Here is a 27,960-nt window from a genome sequence, read left to right as displayed (position 1 = left end):
TCAGGAGCTGGGAAGTTTAGCGACAGCTTTCCAATTCGACAGGTGGCTTCCAGATTTTAGAAGAGGCATTGGCTCCTTTGGTGGCCTGGTCTTACCAGCATGGCTCTCAAAGTCATCCCTGAACAGTCAGCTTGGAGTCGCTTTTCTTTAGTGCCCCCTCCCCTGCCAGACCTTATTGAAAACAATCCTTTTGTACTTAAGCGACAAAGAATGAATTCTGTTCTCTGCAACTGAACCCAGAAAATATAACAGGAAATCAAAAAATAAAATATACAGCCCTGGCTGGTGTGGCTCAGTGGATGGAGTGCCCACCTGGAACCAAAATGTCTGGGATTTCACTTCCAGTCGGGCACATGCTGGTTGCTGGTCAGGTTTCCCCACTTGGGGGCGTGCGAGAGACAACCGATCCGTGTTTTTGTCACACATCCATCCCTGTTTCCCTTTTTCCCTTCCCTTCTCTCTAAAAATAAAATCTTTAAAAAATGTATTAAAAATGTGGTAAAGAGCACAAAATGAAAGAAAAAATCAATTATCCTAAAACAAGCTCAACTCTAGCTAGTAGAGATACATTGTCAAATTAAATTCTAAAAAATCCAGCTAGTTGATGTGTAAGAGACATGAAAAACATAATGAAATGCTACACAGTAGCTAAACAAATGAGTCAACCCAAATGAATCTAAAAAAAAAAAAGGTAAATGAAAAAAGTTGCAAAAGAATATTCAGCATGTCATTTTTGTAAGATTTAAAAACAGAATTTGGTATTCCATTTGTGGTGGGTAGGTCCATACACCACATGTCATAAAAATATAAAAAACATGAAGAGGTATGGAACGAAATGAACCAACTTGAGCACAGTGAGTATCTCTAGGGAGGAAGGAGAATAACAATGGTGGGGCTTTAGTTGTGTCTAATTTTGTATTTATTTACTAAATAGCAAGTAAGTGAAGCAAAATGTTTTGGTATGTTTCATCTTGATGGTGGAGGGCATGGAGTGTTAATATTATTTTCTGCACTCTTTTGCATATCTCTGATTTATGAAACACAGTCACTTTCACTGCTGTCCTGGACACCTTGATGCACGCCAGCATTTATATTGAGTGGCTTCTGAACGGCAAAAGAAGAGGTTGAGGTGGACAGGCTGGTTGTAAAAGGTGAGGATGACATCCAGCTGGAGCAGAGGCCAGCAGCCACAGGGAGACTTGGGAAGAACCTGGAAAAGGAGCCCGGGTTGAGGAGAGCGAAGGGGTTGCACCAGGGAGGGAATGGTGTCTCAACTGCGTGCAAATCAGGAGATGATTTTAAAAAGATCCAGATTGAGTAACTTTGTCTCGGGTGGGCCTGAGACAGCGAAACGAATCGAAGGAGAGAGAGTAATGGGAGCTGGAGGGTCTCAGTGTGGGAACTAAGCGAGAGAATTGCTCAAACCGAAGCCCCCTAATTCCACCCCCCCATGTTAAAACTGTTCTAAAATTATAACGTAAATCCAGAAGTCTAGCTGTCCCCAAAGTGCGGCGTTTCCGTGAAGTAGTCGACTAGCTTCTCCCACGTGTAGGATCCGCTTGCTGTGCTGATGGGGGTTTCCTCTCCGTCTGCGCGCTGCGGGGTAGGGAGCCCGGGGAAGCCCTGAGATCTGGAACCGTAGTGGGGGCGGGGTCAGCGGGCGGGGTCTAGCGGGAGGCACAGGGGCGGGGCCTGGCGGCGGGGCGGGGGAAGGGGCGGGGCCAGCGCGTAGAAGAGACTCGCGCGCTCCCGGCTGCTCACTGGCTTTGCGGCCGCGGCGGCTCCTCTGTGGGGTCGAGCCGGAGAAAGGGTCTCGGGCGGCTGCCTGGGCGGCCTGCGAACCGACGGACCGAAGGGTGGGCTGAGCGGCGGGCCCCGCGCCCGCTGTCTCCCCTCCGCCAGCGCCCGGCGGCGCTATGGCCTCTTCCCCGGGCTCGGGCAGCGCCAACCCGCGGAAGTTCAGTGAGAAGATCGCGCTGCACACGCAACGGCAGGCCGAGGAGACGCGGGCCTTCGAGCAGCTCATGACCGACCTCACCCTGTCGCGGGTGAGGGCCCGGGCCGGTGCGGGTGGGGGCGGCCACGGGCGCGGACGGCCCCGCGCGTGGGGTGAGAGGTCGCGGGCCCCAAGCGGCGGCCGGGCTGAGGCGGGGCGGCGCCCGGCAGGGGGGCCGGCCGCCCGGCCGCGGCCTCAGCGCTCTCCCGCCTGTGGCCACCGGCGCGCCGCGGCGGTGGGACATCGCGGGGCCGGGCGTGCGGGGAGATGGGTGGGAGCCGCGCGGGCGAGGCAGGCGGCGGGCGAGGGCGGCCTGAGGGGGCGCGCGACCCGGAGCCCGGGAGGAAATCACCCGCAGCCCGGCGGCGCGCCGTGCGTCTCCTCCGGGCTCCGAGCGTCCACCGCCGCGAGCCCTTCGGGACCTCGGGGCGTCGGGGCCGCGGGCCCGAGAGTCCCGCCCGCCCTGGAGGGGGAGCGCTCGCGGCCGGCCCGGGCCGCCGGGGTCTGGGTACCGCCTCCCCGACTTTTCTCTCCTCTGAGGTGCCCTGATCGGCCCGCTTTTCCTGTGCTCTGCCCCCTGTATTGCGCGAGAAGCGGCAAGGTGCGTAGTAGCGTCGCCCGTGCCTGAGGGGCGTCCGGGGCAGGAGTGAGCGAGCGGGGCCGCCGTGCGGCGGGGCCGCGGAGGATGCAGAGCCCGCGGCCGTGCCGGCGCGGGGCTGTGGGGCGGGCCTCCCCGGAGGAGCCCGATGCTGACCTTGGAGGATGGAGGAGGATGGGGGAGGACGCGGATGCTGGGGCCGGGAGGCGGCTGCAGGGAGGGCGGGGGGCAGAGCTGCGACCCGCGGGGCCCGGCTGCGCGAGCTGCAGGCGCCGTCATTTTGGGGGGGAGGTCAGCACAGTGTTTGGGGAAAACTCCTTGAATCTTGTTGTCAGAATTTTTTAAATGGAGAGATCACAAAAAACTGAAAATTTTTACAGAAATTATGTATATATATACACATATGTATATTTCTACATATCTAAAACATTTCTTTAGGTATGAGTATATAATATTGTGTTCTATATAATTATACTCTTGGGAGACACTCATCCTGAATTCCCATATGACAGCCATTGGCCGGAGCTGGGTGGCCTCACGCGCCCCCTGGAACGGAGCACGAACTCTCTTCCTTGGCCACAGGGAACACCCCGCCCCCCACAACCTGAAGCTAGGTGTCACTCGCCATTTGTCATCTTTTCGATAGTGTTTTCTTGTAGTGAAGTTGGGAGGAAAGCGGAAAATAGTCTTGTGCTTACATTTCTGTCACACTCAGAAAAAAACATCATGTAGATAAAGAAGGTTGGCTTTCAAGAAAAAAAAATTTTCCCACATCCTGACTGGCTTCATTCATTTATTACTTGCCTGGTGTCCACAGGCATTTCCATGTGACCTTGGTTAGAGTCAGGGATGAGCATGACAAGCTCAGGGCACATGGCAGGGTATGACTGGATAAAAGCTGAGGGTTAATGCTGGGCCTGTGTTGTTTTGCGTTGTTTAGGTAAACAAATTATGTGCTTACAAATACATGCCTTCTCTAAGTCTGCCCACCGTGTTTTGCTGCATCCAATATGCTTCTGTACATAATGCGCATCTGCAGTTCTGTGTGCATTGTACACGGGAACATGATAACCATTATTATACCCGAGTATGATGTGTACCCGTATCTTTCCCTCATACATCTGGGCAAGAAGTGCGCACTGTACACAGCAAAATACGGTACCTAGAGTTGATCTGGTTTTTCACTAAGTTTGTGAGTCCCCCCTTAAAACATCCCTGACAGATCAAGTCATGACTAAGGTGCAGACTTTTTTTAAGGCAAAGATTTCTCACAGATCCTCAACGTTCACTATAATGAATTTTGATTCTGTTCCTCAGCTATGTTCAAACATAAGCTTGTATGGAATGTCCTTTGCTTATACCTGTGATACAGCCATAAACCAAAGTGAGTGTATAAGTAAATTCAAAGTTAAAAAGGCAATTAATTCAAATGCAATTAACCTTACTTTGTGGGACAAAGGCTGCTTTGCTGAACTGAACAAGAGCTTCCTCTGTGGATATGGTGCTAATCCCTGTAGCTCAGATTCTCTCAAGTTCAGCAAGCTTGGTCATCTGTGCCCCATATGATAATTCAGCCACCACTTGTCTCTATTCTAATTATTACGGAATTATGATGCCACTTTGCCCTTCACCTGGTCCACAGCATCACTTACATGTTAAGTTTGCCTGTTTTCTTTTCACCTGTGTGGAACACAAGGAAGGTACTACACCTTGACTCCACTGTGTTCATAAACACAAAGACAAATGATAACACTGAGTTTGCCTAGTAAGGTTGGCTTATTTAAAATTTTAAGGATTATTTTCATAATAAATCACAGCAGAGAAGGAACACTCTGGAGAACTGTTAGATCCCTAAGCACATGCCTGTGAACCTCCAACGGTCCGAAGATTCCAAACGGAGAAGGATTCATCTAGTTGTTTATTGGCAACTGGATGTCAGGCACACTGACTTTCCATTACCAGCCCATAGCAGACATCGCTGATCAGTCTAGGTGCTCTTTCCTCTCTGAGCCTGTACTGGGCTTCCAGACCTTCTCTGAGTAAGCACAGCAACCCTTCAAGTGCTAGAGTTAAATCCTGTTTGCCTAGTAGGTGGGAGGGACTGGACTATGGAGAATTTTTCCTTCCAGCTTTAGGGTTCCTCCTTATCGGGAAGCACTGGGAAAATTTTGAGAAGAGAATGCAAGGAGGTGGTCCCTGGGATGGGAAGGAGAGGGAAGGAAGTGGAAGCAGGCTTGTCTGGATAGAGGCTGTTGCTTTGTTCCTTCCCGGTCAGTGCTGGAGTGCCCACTGTGGTTGACGGGCGGTGGGGGGCTGTGCCTGGGGAATGTGAAGGAAGACATGTATCTCGCTTCAAAGATCTCAGTTTGTTCCACAAATCCTTATGGAATGAGTCCCTTGTAGGTGCCAGAGGGGAGGATGGAAACTGGGGATACAGTGGTGAGCGAGCAAATCACAGTCTCCTCATGGGTTTTAAGATTTAATGGGAAAGACATTCATTTGACAAGTAAGGACACACTTTGATGAATATTACAAAGGGGAGGCAAGATGGACTCTCAGAGTGTATGGTAGGGAGTCTCGGCCTCCGCTAGCGGCCCAAAGAGTGAGTGGGAGTGGGGAAGGCATTGAGAATATATGTTTGCGTGTTGAAGGGGAGAGAATGTTCCAGGCACAGGGAACAGAGGTTCATCAAGGGGACAAAGAGGGTGATTTGAGATGAGGGGTTCACAGGGATCAGATTGTAGAGACAGGATTTGGGACTCTATCCTAGGAACTATGGGGAGTCACTGAGGGGTCGAACAAGCAGAGCTTTGCATTTTCAAAGAAGGCCTCTAGCTCCACAATGTCGGCTGGGACAGAGGAGGAGGTGGCAGAGAAACTCTTTGGAGGTTGTAGTACTCTTCCAGGGGATGTGGCAATGGCATTGAGAGGGAGGACTTGAGGATGCCCCCTGGCTTTCAGACGTGAGCCATGTCATGGTCCCCTCCACACAGAGGGAGCACTGACAGGAGCAAGGAGGGGGCAGACTCTGCAGTGTCAAGAGATGCTGACTTTGAGGTGCCACTGAGTCATGTAAGTAGAGAGGGTCCAGCAGGCAGTTGGAAAGGGGTCCTGGAGCTCGGGAGGGCAGTCTGGGCTAGTGATAGGAATGTGGGGGTCTTTGGTGTGGAGCTGCAAAAGCAGATTCAGCTGCCTGGGAAGAATGTCTAGAAAACATCTTGCAAGTTGGTAGCCTAAATTCTGATTTGGCCCTCTGACATGTTTTCAATGTGGGGCACCCAGATGGGTATTTTTCAAAAAAATTAGGGCCAACAGTGAATATTGGGATTTTACACTAAAATATGAACCCTGGCTTGTTTTGAAAAAATAAGATCTGACAACACTCACCCCATGTTTCTGCATGGAAGCAGTCACCTGGAGCTGAACAGTAGACCCATTAGATAGGGTAGTGTGTGTTCTTCAGTTTGTCACACTCCCTACCATTCCCTGTAGTGTTCCTCGCAGTGACTCCAGTCCACTTCATCTCGTTACCTTCCATACTTGGCACCGTGACCCCTGCTATGTAGACAGAGCTGCAAAGAGGGCCTGGGAGAAGCCCAAGTGGCTTCGCCATTTAAAGAAGAGGGAGAGGAGAAGGCCGGGGGGTGCCAGCAAAGAAGACTGAAGAGCCACTAGATAGAAAAGCTGGGAGGATGATTGTTAAGAGGAGGGAATGTCGACCACCCATGATCAGTGCTGCTGACTTGGTCCAACCTGATAAGGACGTGTCCTTTGGGCTACTAGTCACGTGGAGGCCGTTGGTAGCCGAGGTGCGAGCCACTGGGTTCACCGGTTGCTGGCTGGAAGGGAGGATGTAAGGCACTGAGGAACAAATGGGAGAAAATGGAGACAGGGCTGGGAACTTGTTCAAGAAGTTCGGCTCTGAAGAATGACGTGTAGTGTTGAGAAACCACAGGATAAACTCGGCACATTGACCTGGAGCATTGATTTGGCTTGAATATATGGGGAAAAACCATAATTTTTAGTCGAAAACAAACAAACTTTACCTGTGTTATGGAGTAGTGGGGTCTCTGAGAGAGGAGTAGATAAAGGAGACGAGAAAGACTAGGTTTGGGCTAAAAATTGAGCATTATTTTTTCACCAGGCACTGTACTGATGATCTCTTTACAGTCATGATCTCATGTAGTTCTCACAGTGATCCTATGAAGTAGGTTTCTAGAATGTTCTTCATTTTGCAGATGAGCAAGCTGAGGCTTCAGAATTAAGGTTGCATGGCTGGTAAGTGGTAGAGCTGGGGTTTGAATCCGGCAGTCACACCAAGTGTCTGCACATTCAGCTACTTCAGAAGCATTGTCGAAAACACTTCTCTTTCCCCATTGAATTGCTGTGACACCTTTGTCAAAAATCAATTGGCCGTGTATGTGTGCGGCCTATTTTTGGACTCTTTCTTCGGTTCCGTTGATCCATACGTCCCCTTTTCTCACAGTGGCGCCCTGCCTAGATCACTGCAGCTTTATGGTGAGTCTGGAAATGAGGTAACTTAAGTCTTCCAACCTTGCTCTTCTAACTTGCTTTGGCTATTCTAGGTTGTTTACATATCCATAAATTTTAGAATTATCTTCTCAATTTCTATAAAAAGGCCTGCTAGGATTTTGTTTGGGATTGTGTTGCCGATTAGGATACTTTTTAAAAAAAAAGGAACTAGTGAGGATTGGATCTCATTTCATATAGACGTTGGAGGAAATTCCACTAAAGTGTGTAACTAAAGTCTAGCGGTTGCTAACCTGAGTTATGGGGTAAGGCAGGTGAGGGAAACGGGTGGAGAGGTCGGGAATGAGATGTGAAGAGTAGCTGATCTCAGGCCCTAGTGGGGGGATAATAAGCTGTAATGAGGAGCTGGTCAAACAGGAGAACCTCAGTGTGGCCAAGGGGACTGTCACTCCTCAGCCCTGGGTGTTTTGCCACGTGAGAATATGGGTCCAGTGTGGTTTGAGCTCTCAATGAAGAGAAGCTAGAAATCCAAATGTTTATGGCTCTCAAACACTGAGTGGGTTAATATGGGGCTCAAACAGAACTCTCTAGGCTAAATGTAGCCTATGGCCTGTCAGTCTGTGGCCTCTGCCTCAGGCGAACTGTTCTTCGGTCCTCATTTTCGTCATCAGTAAGCGTGACAGTGTTGCAGACAGTCTTGGAGGTTCTGTTCAGTGATTCTACATCTCAAAAAAAGGAAAATATCAAAACTTCTCAAGGGTTTAGGAGGTAGGTGAAAATATTAACAATAATGATATTCTGAGAAGTCATCCAGAGCTTTCCACGTTACCTACCATTGTCCTGTCTGTTCTTTCTTTGGGAAGTAGGCAGCCAAATAATTTGCCCCATCACCTGGCACCTCCAGATTACAGAGCCAGGTCTTCTCATCCCAAATTCAGCGCTCCTTCTACTGCGGGGCAGCCATCTCTGAAAGCTCTAGAAATAGGCACTTCAGGAGGGAGAGCAGATGGGGGAGCCGAGAGGGGGCCTTCAGTTCGGCAGAAGGTAGGTCTCTAGCTACGTGTAGAGCTTAGCTCAGCTGAAGCATCGATCGACGCAGTGGGGCAAGAGCTGAAGCCTTTGCGAGAACTCTGAAGGCAGGAGCCATGGCACGTATTCATCTTCATAGGCCAGTACCTGCCATAGCACCTGACCCGCAGTTCTGAGTTCTTACTGATGGAAGATGGAAGAAGGAATCAAAGGCTTTAGATAAAGAAGGGTGAGAATTTCATCTAGAACGTTTGAAGGACACAGAGTCAAATGCTTTGGGGAAGTGGTCTGGGAACGCGAAGATCACACGTTGAGACTCGGTTCTTGCAGCTCATCCGGTAGGAGGGAAAGCTCTGTCGCCATGTCCTTCTCAGCTCTGACGCTCGGCTCTGGGTGTTGATGACCAGGGCATGTCCCAGGGGAGAATGTTCGAGGAATCAAATTCTGTGGGTCTGAGGAAAGTGTAGATTAGATGTGAGTTGGGAACATTGCTGAATCTGGAAGATGCCTGGATGGGGTATTGTATATGTTTGAAAGTTTTCATCCTAAATGCAAAAACAAAAAAAAGTCAGCTTCATAGGCTTGGCATTGCTTTTGGTCAAACAAACCTCGCTTTTCTCTGAGCTTGTAAATAGTATCATTATTGAGGGAGAAACGAAAAGAAAAAAGAAAAAATATGGAAGAAATAAGGAAGAATGTGCATTTTGAGTTAAACCGCTATAGCTTGGCTTCCTGTAGCTTGGTGACCTTGCGCCACTCTCTGAGCTCCCCGAAGTCTGGGAGTCCAGGTCTTTGAACTGGGATAATGCCGGCTCCCTCGGTGGCTGTGGTGAGGGTCAGAGGTGAGGCGGGCAACAGAGACTCGGATCTGGTAGTTTCGTTTAATAAGACAAAGAGAAGGAGTAGTGAAAGGGTAAAAGTCTGCCTTGGGGTTCCCATCCACCCTTTCTTCCCAATGTGAATTATAAGTGCCAGGGATTATATAACCACAGAGGTAATTTTATTATTTTAGAAAGAGAACTCTTGAAGACCAAATTGGACCACTTGGGGGTTTACAAGAGCTATAACCAGTTTATTGCCTTTTGAAACATGAAACAAGGAAGAACTTGCTGAAGAAAGTCACATTAAAGCCGTGGCACACCATTGCATACCTGTGGGGTTGGCCTCCTCCCGAACCCCAGTTAAAGGTTGTATCCGGTGTTGCTGAGCTTTCCGGTGAAACTGCTTTCTCACGTGTACACTGTTGAACTCTGTGGGAAAGCATTCTGGCCGTGTGTGTTAGGGGCCATTGAAAGGCCCGTACTCAGAGACTTAGTAACCACTCTTTGGAATGTGTCCTTTGGAGATCATTCAGAAGAAGAAATATTAGGTTGCCATCAAGTGCGATTGTGTCATACGGAAAAGGCTTAGGGTTGTACCTGTGTTGTGATTACAGCCACACAGTCATCACACGTTACGGGGGAGCGACTGGGAAAGAGCAGGGGAGGGGGAACAGATGTGTCGCGCCGTCGTAGACAGGGCCTTAGTTTTTCTTCAAGAAATTCTCTGTTGCTGTTGCAGGCAGTGCCTGCACGCCTACACGTACACACTCAAGAGACTCTGCAAGAGTGTCTACCGTGATGGCACACAGAACATTTGGAACATGGGTAAATTCTTTCCAAAAATAGACTAATCAAAAACCACCAGGCACCGGAAACCTGACAGCTTTAAGTAGAGAAGAAATTGAAACCGAGACTTTCACTCTTGAGCCATGTCACTACCAAACAGCCTACTTTGGTGCTTTCTCCGGGCCTTTGCTGTCCTCTCTCAAAGTCTTGCCATCTCTTTGTTTCCAGGTTCAGTTTCAGAAGCTTCAGCAGCTGCGCCTGACACAGTACCACGGCGGGTCCTTACCGAACGTGAGCCAGCTGCGGGGCAGCACGTCGGAGTTTCAGGTACCTTTGGATATTTACTTCTACAAGCTGAGTAGACTGTAAAAAGATAGGCAGAGATTATCCTTAAAAAGATTAGATCTTGGAGGACAAACTTGGCCTAGATACACTTCAGTGTTCTGGGCACGCTGTCCTTGTTCTCTTTCCTCCTTTCTACAGCACAGGGTAGTGTGATTCCAATGTCCAGTAGGGATATAATGTGAACCACACGGGTATTGTAATTGAAGCCACATTGAAGAAGACATTTTATTTTAATAACTTAAATAATTATTTAACTCACTATATGCAAAATATTATCATTTCAACATATTATCAATATAAAAAAAGAGTAATGAAATAGTACACATTCTTTATTTTTTGTATTGAGTGTTTGAAATCTGGTGTGCATTTTACATGGAGACACATCTCAGTCTGGACTGGCCACACTTCCCTGCCTCCTGTGTCCTGTGTCTGCCACACGGCAGAGTGTGGACGTAAGGCGCAGGCTGCCGTCTCCATTGTCACCCGTGCTTTCATCATGTTGCACCTGTCACTTTCCTGGGGCTGCTCTGACATGGTACTGTAAGCTGGGTGGTTCGAAACAACAGACATGTATTCTCTTCTGGTTCTGAGGCTGGAAGTCTGAAATCAAAGTGTCTGCCCGCTGCGCTCTCCAAAGATTCTAGGGGAGAGTCTTCTTCTAGCTTCTGTTGGTTGCCACCAGTCCCTGGCATCCCTCATCTGCCTCCATCACACACGACCTTCTTTATGTTTGTCTCTGTGTTCGCATCTCCCTCTCCCTTCTCTTATAAAGACACCAGTCATTGGGTTCAGGGCCCACTCTCGTGCAGTTTGGCCTCATTTTAACTTGATCAGATCTGCAAAGATCCTCTTCCCCAGATTCTCAAGGTCACCTTCACGGGTCTCGGCACTAGGACTTCAACACGTCTTTGTTAGGGAACATAATGCAACCCACTACATTGCATTTATCGGTAGTTTTATTTCTTTTTTATTGCTGAGTAGTGTTCCATTGCACAGAGGTGCTGCAGTTTGTTTAGCTATTCACCAGTTGGCGGGCACTTGGATTGTTTCCATCTTTTGGCAGTTGTGAGTAAAGATATTGTAGATGTTCACACACAGTTTTTGTGTAAACATCTAGTAGTGGAACTACTGGGTAAGTGTGTATTTTATTTCATAAGAAACTGCCGTGCTGTGTCACTGGTTCTCCTGTTTCGCATTCCCACCAACGGCATGAGAGACTGCCACCAGCCTGCCTGCTACCTCCTCCAGCACTTGTTTTTCAGGTGTTTTTAAATTGCGGTAAAGAACACAACATAACAGTTACCGTCTTAACCATTTTAAAGTATAAGTTCAAGAGTGTTAAGTATATTCACATTGTAGTGCAACCAACCACCGGAACTTTTTCCTCTTACAGAAATGAAACTCTGTACCCGTTAAATGGACCTCTGTATTGCATTCCCGTTCCCCAGCCCCAGGCCGCCTGCCACCCTTCTACTTCCTGTCTCTGTGAATTCGCCCACCCCAGGGACCTCATAGGAGTGACATCCTGCAGTACTTGTCTTTTTTTCATTGGCTATTTCACTTAGCATAATGTCCTCAAGGCTCCTCTGTATTGTGGCAGGTGACGGGATTTCCTTCCTTTTTAAGGCTAAATAATATTCCACTTTTTGTATAAACCATACTTTGTTTATCTGTTCATCCATCGATGGACGTGTGGGTTGCTCCCGCCTCTTGGTCATGGTGAAGGACGCTGCTGTGCGTACGTGCGTGCGGCTGTGTCTTCCAGACACGACTTCAACTCCTGTGGGCACATACCCAGAGTGGGATCTCGGGGTTCGATCGTGATTCTAGTTTTAATTTTCTGAGGAGCCCCAAGACTGTTCTCTACAATTTCGATACCATTTTACATTCTCACCAACACTGTGCAAGAGTTCTCATTTCTCCACATCATCACTAACCCTCGAGATATTCTGGGATTTTTTTTTTTAATTAGTCATCATAGTGGGTTTGAGATGATAGTATTTCATTTTTTTTAGATGTTGACCTTTCTACTGCATGTGTGGTGCTATCTCATTGTGGTTTTAATTTGCATTTTCTTAATGACTGATAGCGCTGAACACCTTTCTATGTGCTCGTTTGCCATGCTCGTGTCTTTGAAGTGTTTCTTCAAATCTTTTGCCCAGTTTTCAAGTTGAATTATTTTCTTGTTATTGAGTTGTTAGAGTACATTATATATTTTAGATACCAATTCTTTATCTGATGTGTTTTGAAAATATTTTCTTCCTGTCGGTGGCTTGTCTTTTCATTTTCTTTTTTAAGATTTTGTTTGTTTATTTATTTATTTTTCGAGAGAGGGGGAGGGAAGGGGGAAAGAGAGGGAGGGCAAGTCTGATGTGTGAGAGAAACATCAGTTGCCTCTCACACACCCCCAACTGGGGATCCAGCCTGCAACCCAGGCATGTGCCCTGACCAGGAATCAAATTTGAGCGACCTTTTGGATCGCAGGCCGACACTCAGTCCACTGAGCCACACCAGCCAGGGCATCTTTTCATTTTCTTAACAAAAGTCTTGAAGAGCAGATGTTTTAAATTTCAATGAAGTCTCGCTTATCATTTTGTTCTTTTATGATTTGTGCCTTTTGTGCCTTTTCTAAGAATCCTGTGCTTCACTCAGGATCTACAAGTTTTTCCCTCTCTGTGTTCATCTGGAAGTTGTATAGTTTTAGGTTTTATACTGAAATTTCAAGGTTGTTTTTTTTAATGAAGTACAGAGTACAAGTTGAGGATCACCCTTTTTTTTAAAAGATTTTATTTATTTATCTTTAGAGGGGAAGGGAAGGAGAGAAGGAGAGAAATATCAATGTATGGTTCGTCCCCTGCTGGGAACTGGCCCGCAACCCAGGCACGTGCCCTGACTGGGAATTGAACTGTGATCCCTTAGTTCACAGGCCCGCCCTCAATCCACTGAGCTATACCAGCCAGGGCACCCTTTCTGCATTTGGATGTGGACTCGTGCCAGCACCACTGTTGAGAAGACCTTTCCCTGTTGAATTGCCCAGGTTATTCTGTTGAAAATTGCTGGGCCGTACCTGTGGGTGGCCCCATCCCGACCGTGTCTTCTGTTCTAGTCTCTGCATCTCTCCATCGCTTACCTTTCCAGGGAGGCTGGGAATCAGGCAGCGGGAGACCTCCAACTTCATTCCTTTTCAAAGTGGTCTTGCTTTTGTTTGTTCCTTTGCTTATCCATGGAATTTTAGAGCCAGCTTGTTGATTTCTACAAAACAGCTGCTGGGATTTTAAATGGGTTGCACTGAATCTGTGGAACAGGTTGGGGGGAACTGATAACTTCCTAATGCTGAGCCTTCTGATCCATGAACGTGGTGCAGAAGCACAGGTTTTGATTCAGTTAAGTTGCTTGTAATTATTTAGTTAAACACAGTCCCCTTCCTTTTGTGTTTTAGATCACTTTGGAGTTTACAGAATGCTTTCACGTCTGTTATTTGACTTGATCTGTGCCATAACTTTAGTTGCTGAGCATAGTACTGTTTTAATATTGGTTAAAGACCAATTTCCTATCCTCATGGAGGATGTAAAAGCACATTCTTCTCTCATAACGCACTGGGCCCCATCAGAGAACACAGACTTATCAATAGTAAACCAAAGCAAGCCTTGCAGGCTTCCTTGTGATGACCCTTAGCAAGGGGCCAGTGATCAGTCAGGGAGGGCCTGGCCTGTGGACATCAAGGACAAGAGGAGGAAGTGAGCATCACCTTCTCTGGGGGCTAGGGCTGCCTCTTCTGGGTGGGGGTGGGTAACCGTGCTCTGGCCTGTTCCAGACTGCGGAACGGCTGGGGCACCGCTGGCTGTGTGGCGTGGAGGCCCGCTACAGAGAGAGGGGCAGAGGGCTTCCCTCTGTCTGGAGCGGTCTGGGCGTGGCCATAGCCTTCCGCAGCCTCCACGTTACCCACCCAGTCCTTTCCCGTTACACCACTGAAAACGAACCCCACTTTATCCATTTCTGACTATTACCTTTTAACCAGATTGCATCATTTTGTGTATAACTGAGCATTTATGAGCTTTAACTCATGTAGGGAACAATCTGGTGCCAAAGGGAGAAAGCCCTGCTGTGCGGCAGTGAGGCCGGCAGGGCCAGGCCCAGAGCAGTGGCTTCCAGGGCCCGCCACCAACAAGCGGGGGTGTGTGGGGGCCCAAGTCCATGTGGCAAGAGCATGAGAGAACCAGCATGCATCCATCAGTGCTGATGGCTTTTCTCTGCTGCCTTTTCTTTTAAAATGTTAAGATACTTTAAAAAAATAAATGGCAAAAGATACATCAGTTAGAGTCAAACAAATGGAAAACATAGGCAGCGGTAGCAATCTCAGAACACCACCCGCACTAACAGCCAACGTTCAGAGGCCTGCGTTCGTGCCAGGAGCTGCATTCAGCTCTCTACACAGATTACTTAATCCTCACAAAAACCCTCAGGTGGGCTTACGTATTAGGTGATGGTCACAGCATTACTGGACTTTCACGTGATGAAATAACACAGCAACAAATTACAAAAAGCCAACACCAGTGAAGTATTCTAAACAAAGATAAGGGAGAGTGAGATGATGAGCAAATGAGAGCCACTATGTACAAAAATTTGTTCTCTGTAATTTATTCTCTAACCAGGCAAGATAGCTCGCCATTGCTCCCGTCATCCCCAGGCGGCTTCTTGGCAGGAAATCCAGTGGTGGCCGAGTAATGGCATGCCAGCTGATGAGAGCTGCTTCTTAGAATTCAGGCACGTCACAAGTAGCGTATAGACACCACCACGCATAACCCGCACGCCTGCGTGCTCTGCAGTCGAAGCTCGCTGCTCCCCGCGGGGCAATGGACTGGGAGGGGTTTGCATTCTCCTCCCTCCCTCCTCCCGAGGGAGGGGTTACCTATGCTTCTTTTTCACCTCTCATTAATTAGTAGATAGATAATAAATCCAGCAAATGTTTCTTGAGCACCTGTTATGGTGGCAGAAATATAATATTTGTGTATGAGACAGAGGAAAAACAGAAATGAATAAACTGGCCCCTCCACGGAAGAATGCTGTGGCCCAATTAGTCCTTGTCCAGCGCCATCAGCTCTGTGTCCGGAGGCTGGGCGGCCTGCGTCCGGCCCCCGCCCCTCTCCGAAGGCGGGCTGCTCTGCCCGAAGCCATGAGGGACTCTGGGAGCCTGCCCCACAGTGGGTGTGTTTCGAGTCACAGAAGAAAGAGTCTCTGTGAAGACAGAAACATCAAAACAGACTCTTGTGCTGTGTATTGATTGGTCTTCAGAAATTCCGTCTGTCTCTTATGTTCAGCTCCTAGTTCCTCATATTTCCCAACTGCCCCTCCTCCAGCTCTTTGCTGTCCTTGAGTTTTAGTAGCAGCTTGGAAGGCGACCTCTCCTTGAGCCTCGGCTTCCTCCACCGCTGCCCAGGACGCGGCCGTGCTGGGATGAGGTGCGTGGCGGGGCGTCCGACAGGCCGGGCTTGTGTCCTCACTCCACCGCTCTTTGGATCTGTGGTCCTAGGTGTCTATTCCACCTCTCCGGCCCACTTTCCCCCTGTAGAACAGGGCGAATAGTAATTGTTTGCAGGGTAAACTGCGCAATGGCTGGCGTGGAGGCGTTGGCCCAGGGGTCGGGGAGCCGGTGTGAGTTAAGGGAACTATGGTGGAGAGATCACTGATTCCTTCGCAGGCCACCAAGTAAGTTCTGTTTGTGGAGGCCCATTGGTCAGTCTCGGTGGCTTTTGTGGCCTGGTCGTCTGCTCAGAACTGAAAAGTGAGATTGAATTTTGTTCCTAAGGTCATAACCCCTAGCCAGCCCTACTCTTGGGTACAGCATGCTCCCTGCCAGCCCTGCAACAAAACCCTTTTATCCAAGCACCACCAGATACAACGAGATAGGGCGGCGACCTTGGGCTTCTGCGGGACACGTGGAAGACCACATTCACAAACCATGTCGGCACGTGCCATTTCCAGGAAAGATGTTCACCGATTTCTAATACCTATTTTATGTTATGTCTTAGTTTCTTTCTCAGAGAATGACATTTTTCTGACCTTGTCCCTAAATTCTGCGTGGGAGTCCACACCTCCCAAACACGTGCACTTTGCAACTGGGTTTTTTTTTACCGTCTCTGGGTTTGATTTGCTCGCTGGTTTGCCTTTGATGTTGACTTCCGGCAGCTTCTTCTCTTCTGCTGAAGGAAACAGTGAGAATCACAGAAAGTTAGGGGCTGACTGAGTAGCATTGGAATGCGCCTCTATCCCAAAAGAGGAGCTGCAGCCAAGAATATGGTCATCGTAATTTTAATGCGTGTTTGAGTCGTACTTTACTCTTCCATTGGATCTGCCCATATGTGTTGGATAGAAGCCGTAAGGAATGAAAGGGAAAAGTAGACAACCTGTGAATTTCTAGTGTTCGGGAATAAAGGACTTTGAAATGATGGAAGGGGCCAGGAGACACTGGCCCCGTGCGCTGAATTAGGAACATCTGCCTCCATGAGAACTTGAACGAGAGAACTGAAATATGGACACGTTCCTTCCACCTTTCACGTGCTCCCGTCAGTCAGGGGCAGTGTGGACCTCCCAGTGGTGCCTTGGAAGGCTGACGTATCCCAGTAATTTCAAGGCTCTAAGCCAGGAAAGTTGGAAGAGATGGGAACTTCTGAGAAGTCCATCCTGTGGGTGAGACCAGTGTTCTATCTGAAAAGAAATCCCAGGAGGACCGATGTGCCAACATATGCTTTGTTTTAAAATAAAAGCTTTAGGGCAATACCCAGGCTGCACAGTATGTGGGCCAAAAGGTCCGACTCCGAATTCAAATCCAGCCTCTGCCATGTTCCAGCCCTGTGATCTTGAGCAAATGACTTGCCCTCTCTTTGCCTCCTTGCTCCCCTGTGAAGCGGGAGTGGTAGTGACGGCAGAAGCAGAGTTTTGTTGGGAGGAATAAATGAGTTAATGTGTGTGACCCTCACAGAGCAGTGCCTGGCACGCGCTAGAGGTGTTTCTTCTCTTTCTCGGCATCATTACTGCACCCCTCTCCTGCTGCCGCAGTTCCTTCTGCCTCCACCGCCACCCCAGGGCCACAGCTACACCGTGAGCTGTGATACGATCTTGGCTTGAGTTTTAGCTCTGCTGCTTGCTAGCTGGGGGTCTTATTTGAGTCTAAAAGCATCGTTTCTGCCATGATAAAATAGAGGTACTCGGAGTATCTGTTTCACGGGGTCATGATGAAGTTGGAATGGGGGTGCCCCAAGCCGTGAGCTCAGTGCCCAGAGCCGCTGGTACCCGGAGGGTCACATGCTGCCGTGTGACCCGGAGGCCCTCCGCTCGGGTCAGCCACAGCCGAGCACTGGTCTGCGTTGTGTCCCAGGTAGTTCATCCTTACTAATCAGCCAAAGTTATGGTTCACTTTAATAAGGTAAAGTTATTTTAAAAAACTAATTAGAGCTGAGTCAGAGTTATCCTCACAACAGCATTAGCACAGTTTGCTCCCGCTTTGAGGTGTGGAGGGCACTCGGAGGAGGCACCCTGTGCTCCCAGGATGGGCACCCCAGGTGTAGCTGCCGGACACGGAAAGTTGGGTGCTCCATGTGGGGGCAGGAAACCAGTCCGAGCATCGCTGGTCTTCTGGTGCTGTCCCTGCTGCCACACAGGGTGCTCTCCCCACTGCTCCATCTGCATGCCTGTCCTCATGCAAGCCTCTGTCCCTGCAGTTTCCCGGCCGAGGGTCACAGCCCCCGAGCCCAGCCCGCCCAGCCCATCCAGACGCACAGATGCCAGGAAAACACCTGTTGGACTGTTAAAGTCACTTTCCAATTACTTTCAACAGCTAGTGTAACTTGTCATTTGTAAATATTTATTGAGTGCCTGTTATGCATGAGGTATTACCAGATTTATGGAGATGATTGGGAGAATGTCCATCTCTGTAGCTTCTAATCAGGTTTAATGGGCAGGTTGAGTACGCAGAACAGGAGCAGGAACACAACGCCTCCAGTGTTCTTCCTTTTCTGCTTTCATTTTTAAATGCGTACTTGCAGGAAAAGTGATACATTGAATTCATTTATAGCGTGGTTCTTAATTACCTGTTGTTCATTAAAGAGTATTACATGCTCATTGTATAAAATGAGGAAAATACATAAAGATTAAGAAGGACAGAGAAAATTATCCATAATTTATCAACTAGAAATTACCATTTTAATGTGTTTTTTAAGTTATTTTTTATGCAGTTTTTATACAGATGATATAATTCTTTATATTTACATCCTGTTTTCTCTTTCATTTCCGCTATCATAGTCATTATTCCCCTGTTATTAAAATACTTTATAATATTAATAGCCAGATAATATTTAATCATATGTGACTTATAATTTTTAACTACTCCCTATACACTGGACATTTTGGTTCATTCCAATTTTTCTTTATTATGAACAATATAATAATAAACACCTTGGTGTATGAATCATCTGCATTTCCGATCATGGACTTCTGTAGAGAGATTTGTTCAGTCAAAGAGTAGAAATATTTGTAAGGTTATTAACGCTGTTGCTTTTTGGTGGAGCTATTAACCTAACAAAGCCGTTGACTCTGATTGACTTGAACATTCATTACTTAGCTCCAGGAGATCCTGAGCCTTTGCGGATCTAACATTCCAAGTGTTGACTATTCAAGAACGACTCCGAAGTTCATGACATGAAGTAGTTTGCACAGTTACTGAAGCACAAAATTTAATGACAGGGCCCTTGAGGCTGCTGTGCAGAGCAGAGTCCTGGGCTGCGGAGTGGCCGCCGCTGCTGACAGGCGCTCCCAGCCTCCACGGCACCTCTTATATGTGGCTTTTACATTTCAAATGTGTGTCGTGTAGAGAACTCTCATCACAGCCGAAAAGACCATTAATTTATGGTGTACAAATATGCACAGAAAATGTATGGCGGTCAGAGAAACATGACTCAAGAGCAAACCAGGAGTTTGTACAGGTATTTCCTTAGTAACAAAAGTGAAGATTAGCAAAGGTCTACTACTTTCTAGTTCGCTGATAGTATGTATTAACCTGTCATTTCTAGAAAATAAACTTAATTTCATTTTTAGTGCCAAATATAGAAATGATTCTCTTTATTATAAATCATGAAATGGTTATACACACATACCTTTATAATAATATGTGACAATAAATAAATTAATTAAATCGTCAGACAGTGAACTGCTACAGATAGTATTTCTCCCTTGCTTTAAATTTTAAAGAATTTCTTTGTATTTTGGTGGGAATGTCTTGTACTTTAGCTAGGAAAGAAAGCATGTAGAAAACAATTTGATCAGAGTTTAGGAGCGTAAGAACAAACTTAGCACAACAGACATTGCTTAGACCAGTCGGAAATGAATCTCTGCTTGACTTTTGACTTGTAAGTGGAACCCGCACCCCCCCACCCCAGCAGCCCCAACATCCTAGTCCAAGCAGCTCCCCTCCCCTTGAGGTTGCTTTCTCTCCTTTCGGAGACAGTGCTGGCAGTGGCTACGGTTGCCACCCATCTGGTTCCAGAATATTTCTTGCTTTTATTTCACAGTCCAGTGGCAAACTAACACTCCAACACTTCCCATCCAGGACCTGCCTTTTGCTCCCTCTTGGAGGGACTCGGATTTCTGCACTCCTGGACTTTTCATGTGGTGACCTGGCCTTGTGGCCCTGCCCAGTGTGTCAAAGGGCTAGAGTCCATCTACAGTGTGCCGACATCACCCCGATGACACGGCCGTGGGTACAGTTAGAGTCAGCGCTGTGCGGTGTCTGGCTTCTGGCGTAGCCTTTCCCAGGCTCCGGGGCCAAGACTAACCAGCCTCTTGCCTGTCTCTAGGACACAGCCCATCTGAGCCAGAGGGCCCGAGGCCGCTGCACACTCTGTCATTTGGCCTCAAGTCACCATTGTTGGCCTTGTGCCTCAGCCGCGATAACTGGACTCTTGTCTGGTTTGCGGGTGCCAGAATCCCATAGTAACCTGCCTCCTATCCTGGTGCCTTGCTTTTATCGGCTCTCTCCCGGAGCCTGAAGTCCTGCCCTAAAACACACTGACCAGTGCACTTTCCTGATGGCAGCTGCCTGTTTTGCCTCTCTGATCGGATTCCAGAGTGAGTGCCCAGCTCGCTCCCTGCTCACCAGCGCCTGCAGCCAGGGAGCCTCTGTCCTGGACACTTATCTCAGCAAACAGCAGCTCCGTCCTTCCAGTTACTCGGGCCAAAACCTCACAGTCACCCTAACTCCTCCCATTCTCGAACATCCCACAGCCGAGCCTTCCGCAAACCCTTGGCTCTGTATTACAGCCCATCCAGCCGCTGACCAGCCTGCTCTGAGCCTGGGCCCTCTCCGGCCTGGATCCTTGCACTGGCCTCTGATTGGTCTCCTGGCTTTTGTCCTTCTCCCCTTTCAGCTCTTCTCAACATGGCCATCCGAGTGATCCTTTTAAAACATGAGCCAGATTATATCACTTCTCTTTTCACAGTCCTCCATGGCTTCCCATCTCACTCAGTGTCAAGCCAGGGCACAAAGTGCCCTGTGTAGCCCTGATGGGTTACCTTCCCGCTCTTACATACCACACAGCTGCCCAGCACCCTCCCTCACGCCTCACTCCAGCCACACTCACCTTGTTCTCTGCTCCTTGAGCCCTTCCTTCCTAGGGCCTCTCTCCCCTCACCCCTTCCCTCGGTATCTGAGCGGCTCCTCACTTAGCTCTTTATTCGGCTGTCTCCTGTCAGTGCGGCCTGCCCTCTCTGAAACCGCAACCCCCTCCACCTTCTTTCCTGCTTAATTCTTCGCTTTCTCACTACCCAACATACTATATATTCCTATTTATATGTCTTATTTATCCGTTGTCCCCTTCATTAAAACCTAAGCTCCTTGAGGGCAGGGGCACTTTGGTCCCCTGGGGGATTTCCAGTCTGGAACAGGCCAGAGCATGAGTTATGACATATTTGTTGAATGAATGAATGAATCAGACATCTGAACGTCTGCCAGCGTCAGCTCTGGTCCAGGCGTTTGACATGCATTAGCTCCTCTCCTTCTCACAGTGACTCGGCGTGACAGGGCTTTGGGATTCCCACTGTGCCTGCGAGAAAACCGAGTCTAATGAGAGAGGCTAATGGACTTGGCCCAGGGGATCTGAGCGAGGACACAAACGTTCTGACAGGGCAGTGCGGTGGAGCCACCGTAGCCTTCGTTACCGGACTGTCTGCGGTCAAGGCCCGGCTCTGTCAATCACTGCTTCAGTTACAACCTCTTCCAGCTTTAGTTTTCCCAGTTATAAAATAGGGATAGTGATCCTCACTCGTAGAAGGATTGCATGAGGTCAGGGGTACGTTATTTTCATACATGTTTTCCTCATTGCTAGGGAGGTTGATGGTTTTTTCACATATTTATTGGCCATTCAGATTTCTTCTGTGAATTTCCTGTTCAACGGCTGTTGCCCAGTTTTCTTTTTTGTCTTACATAGTTGCAGAAAATTCTTTGATTGGTAGACATACCTGTTTTTCTGTGTGTTACAGTTTTCCACCGTCTTTTGATAATGGCTTTGGAATCTTTGATTCATGTAGACAGAGACCCCGTGTTAGTCACGGATCAAGTCGGTGAGATGCAGATCATTCATTCGGCAAGTGCGTGCCGACGGCTCTGTGGGTGTCATGCAGTCAGGGCAGCTCTGAATCCCGACCCTCCGTTTGCATCACTGATGGCGGCTCCCTGCTTTGGTTTTAGCAGATTTTTGAAAGAGTGTGTTTTCTCAGTCATGCAGACCCAAATGTTTCCCAGACTTTGGCCACATAGTCAAAAATTTCAAGAGTTCTGGAATTTATGGGCTTGGCTCCAAATGATGAGGCCCACGCTGTCTCCTCCGCGGTCCTGCCCCACCTTCCCTGCAGCTCCCCGGCGTGGCTTGGGCAGGTGGTGACCACGTGGATGTCCAGCATGGTGAGCCCCAAGGGCAGCCTTGGAAACCGGATGCACAGTTCATCCGGTCAAAACTGGGAGGCTCTTCTGAAAGTTGTGTGCCATGCTGTCAGGCCAGCAACTCTGCAGATCCTCAAAGGTCCAGGTGTTGCAGCTCCAGTGGGATTGTGATTGATAAAAGTCCCTCAAAAGAGTCACCAGGGCCACTCTTTCACCCTCCACATTCAGGTTTAGCTTGTGGAGGTGTCTCACGCAAGAACTGCCTGGTGAGCTATTTGGGGTTTCAACAAAACGAGTCTCTTGAAACCTTTAGTACCACACAAGTCCTTGCTTTGAAAAAGCAGCTTCAGGAAATCTCCCCCATCAATCTCTGCAGCCTGCCGCCCAGTGTGTGAGAATAAGCAGCTTCCACGCTCTGCCCGATGTTCCAGCTGGAGGGAGATCAAGAGTATGGTGGGACCTGGTGACCAGAGTCCCCACTAACTAGCACTGGCACCTGAGACGAGATCTGTAACCTCTCTCTGCCTCAGCTTACCCCTCAGTGACAGGTGGCTACTAAATAGTCACAAAGGTGTTGTGAGGTTTAGATCAGTTAGTGTGTGTATGTCTTTGGAACATGTGTATCCCCAACACGTAGTTATTGCTCAATACATGTTACGAAGTTCCCGAGTGAGGAATTCAGGAACAAACTCTCCTGCTGTGTGAAGTACTAGAAGCAGAGCATCCTGGCCTTCTAACTTGACTTCAATCCATTGTTGCTACCATCTCCCCCTCTCTCATTGCAGGGTCCCCTGTTGAAGTCTAGAGAACTAGCTTCTGCTGTTCATATAAAGCTTCTTATATTCCAGACAGGCTTGTTACATCCTACTCATTCTTCACTGACTAGATGAAAGCACTCCTGCTGAAAGCCTTCATTGGCCATGCCCAGGGTCAGCAGGCAGGATGCCGAGGCCCGACCCAGGCAGCTTCCAGGAGCGGAGAGGAAAACCCACAGAGAAGACAGGCCCAGTGGCGGCAGAGCCAGCAGCAGTGGGCCAGGGCCAGGTCTGCAATTCCCTCGAATTTTGGTTCCACGTTAGGCTCAAATCCTATTAACAAGCAGCCGCCCTCTTATATTTCTCCTTGAACCGAGCCTCTGACTGCCGACTCAGAAAGGGAGAGAGAGGCATGGCCTTTAATGCAGTGATGGTCTCTAGCTAAACTCAAGTTCTCACATTTTTTGGTAGTAGAACCAGCCAAAGTTTTGTTCCAATTCCCTGCACAGTTTCACAATAGTCAGAATTGGTCCCTATGTTATGAAACAGCTCGTTTTTATACTTTTAAACCTTAAAATGAAGCTTTAGTTGTTTATGATTGCTTTGGACGTTCTCCAAGAGTCGGGATAACATCTGTGGAAGATTCTGCACAGGCCTGGATGCCAGACACCGGAGTGGGGTGCCCGCTCCAAGGCAACAGTCTGTGCTTCAAGGAACTCACCCCCTGGGTGTGGAACTGGCAACAGCGAGCTGGCTGGCTGACATCTTAGCCCCTCTCTGTCTTTGCCTCCAACCTCTTGGGGATGTGACTTCAGAGGGCTTGCCCCGCCCCATTTTTTCCCTGCACAGCAGGCAGCCGCCTCCTTTCCCGCCGGCTTGCTCTGCTGCCAGGGAGAGCACTTCCCCGCACACGAGGCCCAGAGCACTGAGCTGCGGCGAGGAGATGGTGCAGTTGTGAGCACCTGACGGCCTGGCAACCCCGTGCCGGTGATGGCTCACACCATTGCCCACTTCACTGGTGCCTAAGCAGCACTGTGACAGAGCCCGGGGCAAACCCAGACTTGTCTCGTTTAGACCCTTGCTCTTATTTTGCAAATTAAACAACAATAGACGCACAAAGTCTATGCGTTTTCAGTTAGGAAACGTTTTATTCTTCCTTTTTCTCAGTCTGGATAGGTGAGCTTTTTTCTAGTCCCCTGGTCCATCAAGATGCCCACGTCACTGTGACTTTTGCTTGGCTCCTTCTCTTAGATGATATTCTGTTTGTTCGCTCCCTCAGCCACCTGAGAAGTCCTTTAGCTGGAGTTCAGTCCCACTTTTAGTCCCTCCCTTGGCTATCTAGATCTGTCCTTGGGTTAGTTAACTCTCTCCTGAACTGAAGTTTTCATGCTGGGACTCAGTCAGGGAAAGCCAGCACCGGGAGGCTAGAGCCAGGATGGAACGGGGGCCAGTTCACCGCCACCCCCACTTCCAAAGGAAAGAGCTGGGGGGAGGCCAGGAAGGCAAAAGCAGGATCCAAAAAGTCAGAGCCAGCGAGGATGGGGCTCCACCAGAGCAGATGTTGCCGTACTGTCCTGCTGCTCCACTGCTGTGGGCGGCTGAGCCTGCGGGGACACCTGCTGCCCAAGAGCTAAGATAATCCGCTGGATTATCTCTTTCGGTCTCTCTCACCCGCCGCCTTGTCATCTCTGAAATTGCTCAAGAGACGCTTCCTACTAGCCTGTGCCTGTTCAGTCTCTAAGTAGTTTGGGGGCTTAATTTAGAATGAATTAATTCAAAACTGTCATTTAAAAGGGTTGAAGCAGCTTGTAAGTTAAAAGGTAACTCAAAATGAAGCGGAGAGAAGAACGTTAGAGGGAAGCAAAGCGCAGCCCAACTGGGCTGCTGCCAGTAATGGACGGCTCTAATTTGGAACAGAGATCTTTCCATATTGACTGCTTGCCCTGGCAGATGAATCAGAATTCTTAGAACCAGAATAGACCCTGTAGCTCTTTTGATGCAATACTGTCACTTTGTTGGTCATAAAATTGGAAGCAGAAAAAATTAGGTGATTAGCTTCGTGTTACTCAGCGAGAAAGTGCCTGGCAGAGCTTATGCTTGTCGGCAAGCACTCCATACCCGTGACCCACACGCTTGCCCTTTGTTTCAGAACGCAGTGCAAAGGAAACGTACTCCTTCCTTCTTCCCTCCCTTCCTTCCAAAGATTACCACCATTAGCATTAGTCCTGCTACCACTTCTTCCACTGCCACCGTTGGTGAAAATGTACTGGATTTGCACCATGCATCAGGCACTATGGCCAAGTGCTTGGCATACCTTATTTAGTCTCCTCAGTGCCCCCAGAGTTAGGTACTATTACCGTCTCCATTTACAGGGAGGCCAGGGAGACCAGGGAGGCTCAGAACAATTGAGCAACTTTCCTAGACCACAGCCAGAGATGGGAGAGCCAGATTTCAAGTCCAGGCTCTTTGATTTTGGAGTTCATGCTTGTAACTACTAGCTGTCCTTCCGGCAATTTTTCCCCCTCCTTTTGTTGGACTACTAAAACAGAAGTATTTTCTCTGAATGCAGAAGTTGAAACCTGTTGAAGAAATTCAACCAGAGTATTTCTTGAAGGAAAAGAAACCATTTCCTGATTTCTTCACTTGTACTAGCAGCTCCCTCGCCTTCACACACAAGAATGAAATGGAGATAGTTCTGTAGAACTTCTGGAGCTGTTTGGAGGGGTAGGAGCACGACCCTTCTCTTTGAAGCTCTCAGAGCTGCACCTGGCCCTCCAAGCCTGTGGAACTCGCCATCCCCCGAGTTGAGTAAAGGCAGGCAACTAGTCCCTGCAGCTACTGCAGAATTCTCTGCTTGATTCCCGTCTGCTTTTATTACAAACCCTGTCTTGCCCACTTCCAAAACCCTGGCTCTGAAACCCTGCCTTTCAAGCTACTTCTGACCCTTTGGATTTCCTTGTATTTGCCATGGATAGAGAAGTCCGGAAATAGGAAATTCACCAGGGAAAGAAATCTTTAGGAGTATGTTTGTTGTCACTATAAGCAGTGATGTGTAAATTAAAATAATAGTGAGCCACCATAGCTTATGGACTTAGGATGTAGACAGCTTTCTAAGCCTCAGTTTCCTCATCTGTCAGGTAGGGATAATAATGGGACCATTTCACAGGGTGTTGCAAGGATTAAATGAGATGATGTGTATGAAGCATCTATCGCTGTACCTGAAACACTGTGAATGCCAGTGAAAGTTGATTATTTTCAAAGTAACAATGTAGCCTTTTTGCTCATTAAATTAGGAAAAATTTTGAGTTAACACTCAGTGTTGGTGATGGGTGATGGAATTTATTCTGTATACATTTATTGCGGATTCCATGCCCGAGTCTTCCCCTGTTGCCAACCCCTAATCTCGGGCTGGGATAAAGGGGTGGCGGGCAGTGATGGAGAGGTAGGGCTCCGAGATGCTCACAGGGGTCACTCGTGTCTTCTGCTGTTTTCTTCTCAATGTCTCGAACTTCTCTGTAGACCATTGACAGAGAAGGATATGTGGGTATCAGTGAGATCTCTTGCCCTTGACCTCGCCACTGTTAGGGACAACCTTAGTGAACTTCCTAACAGTTTCTTCAGTCATATACACATTATATTCATGTTCTAATGCTTCTTTATAATGGTTATTTGGGGGAAGGAATAGTAATTTTTAGAAGCTCATCCCGTAGACTTTAAACTAGATCATTACTTTTCAAAAAATTATAATAATAATCTATCCTCATGAGAGCTTAACCAACCCAGTAATTAAGTACAAAGCAAAAGTCCCCAGGAATGAGAGGTCCGGTCAGTGACGAGAAAGGTCTGGGGTGTCCACGGTCTGTTGTACACATTACTTGATTATAAAAGCAGTGATCTTTACTTTGGCTTGTAAAAGCCTCATGTTTTGACAGGGTGCAAAATGTTCCCCGACCAAAATGACTGTGTCAGAAGGGGCTTGTCGAAATGTCTGGCTTGGGAATACAGCTATGAAACAGCGCGCCTGGGGAGCAAAAGCACTGGCCGAAAACAGGGTTGTGTTTGGATGGTAGCATCATAATTCCACCTCCCTCTCTGTGTTCCTAAATTGTCTATAGTGTGGTTACACTTGTTCTGTAATAAAAGTCTAATTTCACGGTACTTATTGGACACTGTCTATGTGCCAGACACTATACTTGATGCTGGAGATAGGATAATGACTCAGACAGGGTATGGTCACTGCCCAGCAGGACTTCCTTCCAGGGGGAGAAGCAGATGACTTTACAGGTCATTGTGAGACCTGTAAAAATTTGAGCCAGGTAAACCCAGGTAGAGGACTTCAGGGGTCCTCCAGAACACATCTGAATGCAGCCTAAGCCAGACTGGGGGCTGGGGGGTAGCACCCGGGAAGGCTTCCTGGAGGAAGAGCTGCCTGAGCTGGGACCTAAGGGCTATGTAACTAACTGAAGGTTGGCATGGGGAGTGTTCCAAGCTAAAGAAACAGTACTGGGCGAAGCTGGGAGGCAAGAGAAAAGTATGTCCTGTTTGAGGAACTTGAAGTTTGGTGAGACTGGAATGCAGATTAAGTGGGAGGTGCGGGTAGCGACAGATGAGACTGAAGGGTGAAGGAGGCACCAGGTCACAAAGGAGTTTTCTTTCTTCTTAAGGAATTTAGGTTTTCTCCTAAGGGCCATGGAAAGCTGCTGGAAAAAAAATTATTTGCTCGATCACTTGTTCTTCCAAATTAATTTTAAAATAAAAGTAATACATGTTTGTGACAAAACATCAAATAATTTAGAACCATATAAGAGAATAGTAAGTCTCTTCACTCGTTTTTGCACCCTCATCAAATCTAACCCCCAGAGGCACCAGCCAACTGTTAAGTGTTTCTTTTGCACCCACTCAGAAGTTTCCTGTGTATATGCACACACGTATTGTATATGGTACACCCTATCTCTTTCCCCAAATGGGATCGTGCCCTACTGAATAACTTCCCCCTGAAAAACAAAGCTTGTGCATCTTGGACCTCTCTCCCTTCCAGTACATACAATGTGCACTCTTTTCAATGACAGCATCGTATGTCTTCACACAGAGCTGTCCCATCATTAACCAGGCTCTTACTGAAGGACATTTCAACTATGTCTAGTTCTTCAATATTATAAATCAAAATGGCAGTGGACATCCTTGTTATACATACAACTTTGAGTATGTGT

At 48.1% G+C, this 27,960-nt stretch overlaps 1 protein-coding gene across 4 annotated transcripts in view; it reads left to right on the top strand.

The window, feature by feature from the left end:
• The first annotated feature begins 1,720 nt into the window (after positions 1-1,720).
• The window catches only part of CRTC3 (CREB regulated transcription coactivator 3), a 74,090-nt gene continuing 47,850 nt past the window's right edge, over positions 1,721-27,960 (top strand). For all 4 annotated transcript variants that reach the window (XM_037149131.2, XM_053658881.1, XM_037149128.2 and 1 more), the window contains exons 1-2: positions 1,721-2,048; positions 9,950-10,048. In XM_037149131.2, coding sequence (XP_037005026.2) covers positions 1,917-2,048; positions 9,950-10,048 — 231 coding nt within the window. In that variant the 5' untranslated portion in view covers positions 1,721-1,916. The remainder of the gene's footprint in view (positions 2,049-9,949; positions 10,049-27,960) is intronic.

Source organism: Artibeus jamaicensis, unplaced genomic scaffold (genome assembly GCF_021234435.1).
Source record: "Artibeus jamaicensis isolate MK-2021 breed Jamaican fruit bat unplaced genomic scaffold, CSHL_Jam_final scaffold_612, whole genome shotgun sequence".
NCBI classification, from domain to species: Eukaryota; Metazoa; Chordata; class Mammalia; order Chiroptera; family Phyllostomidae; genus Artibeus; species Artibeus jamaicensis.
The sequence above is the reverse complement of the archived record's forward strand: the minus strand, read 5'-3'. Positions and strand labels throughout refer to the sequence as shown.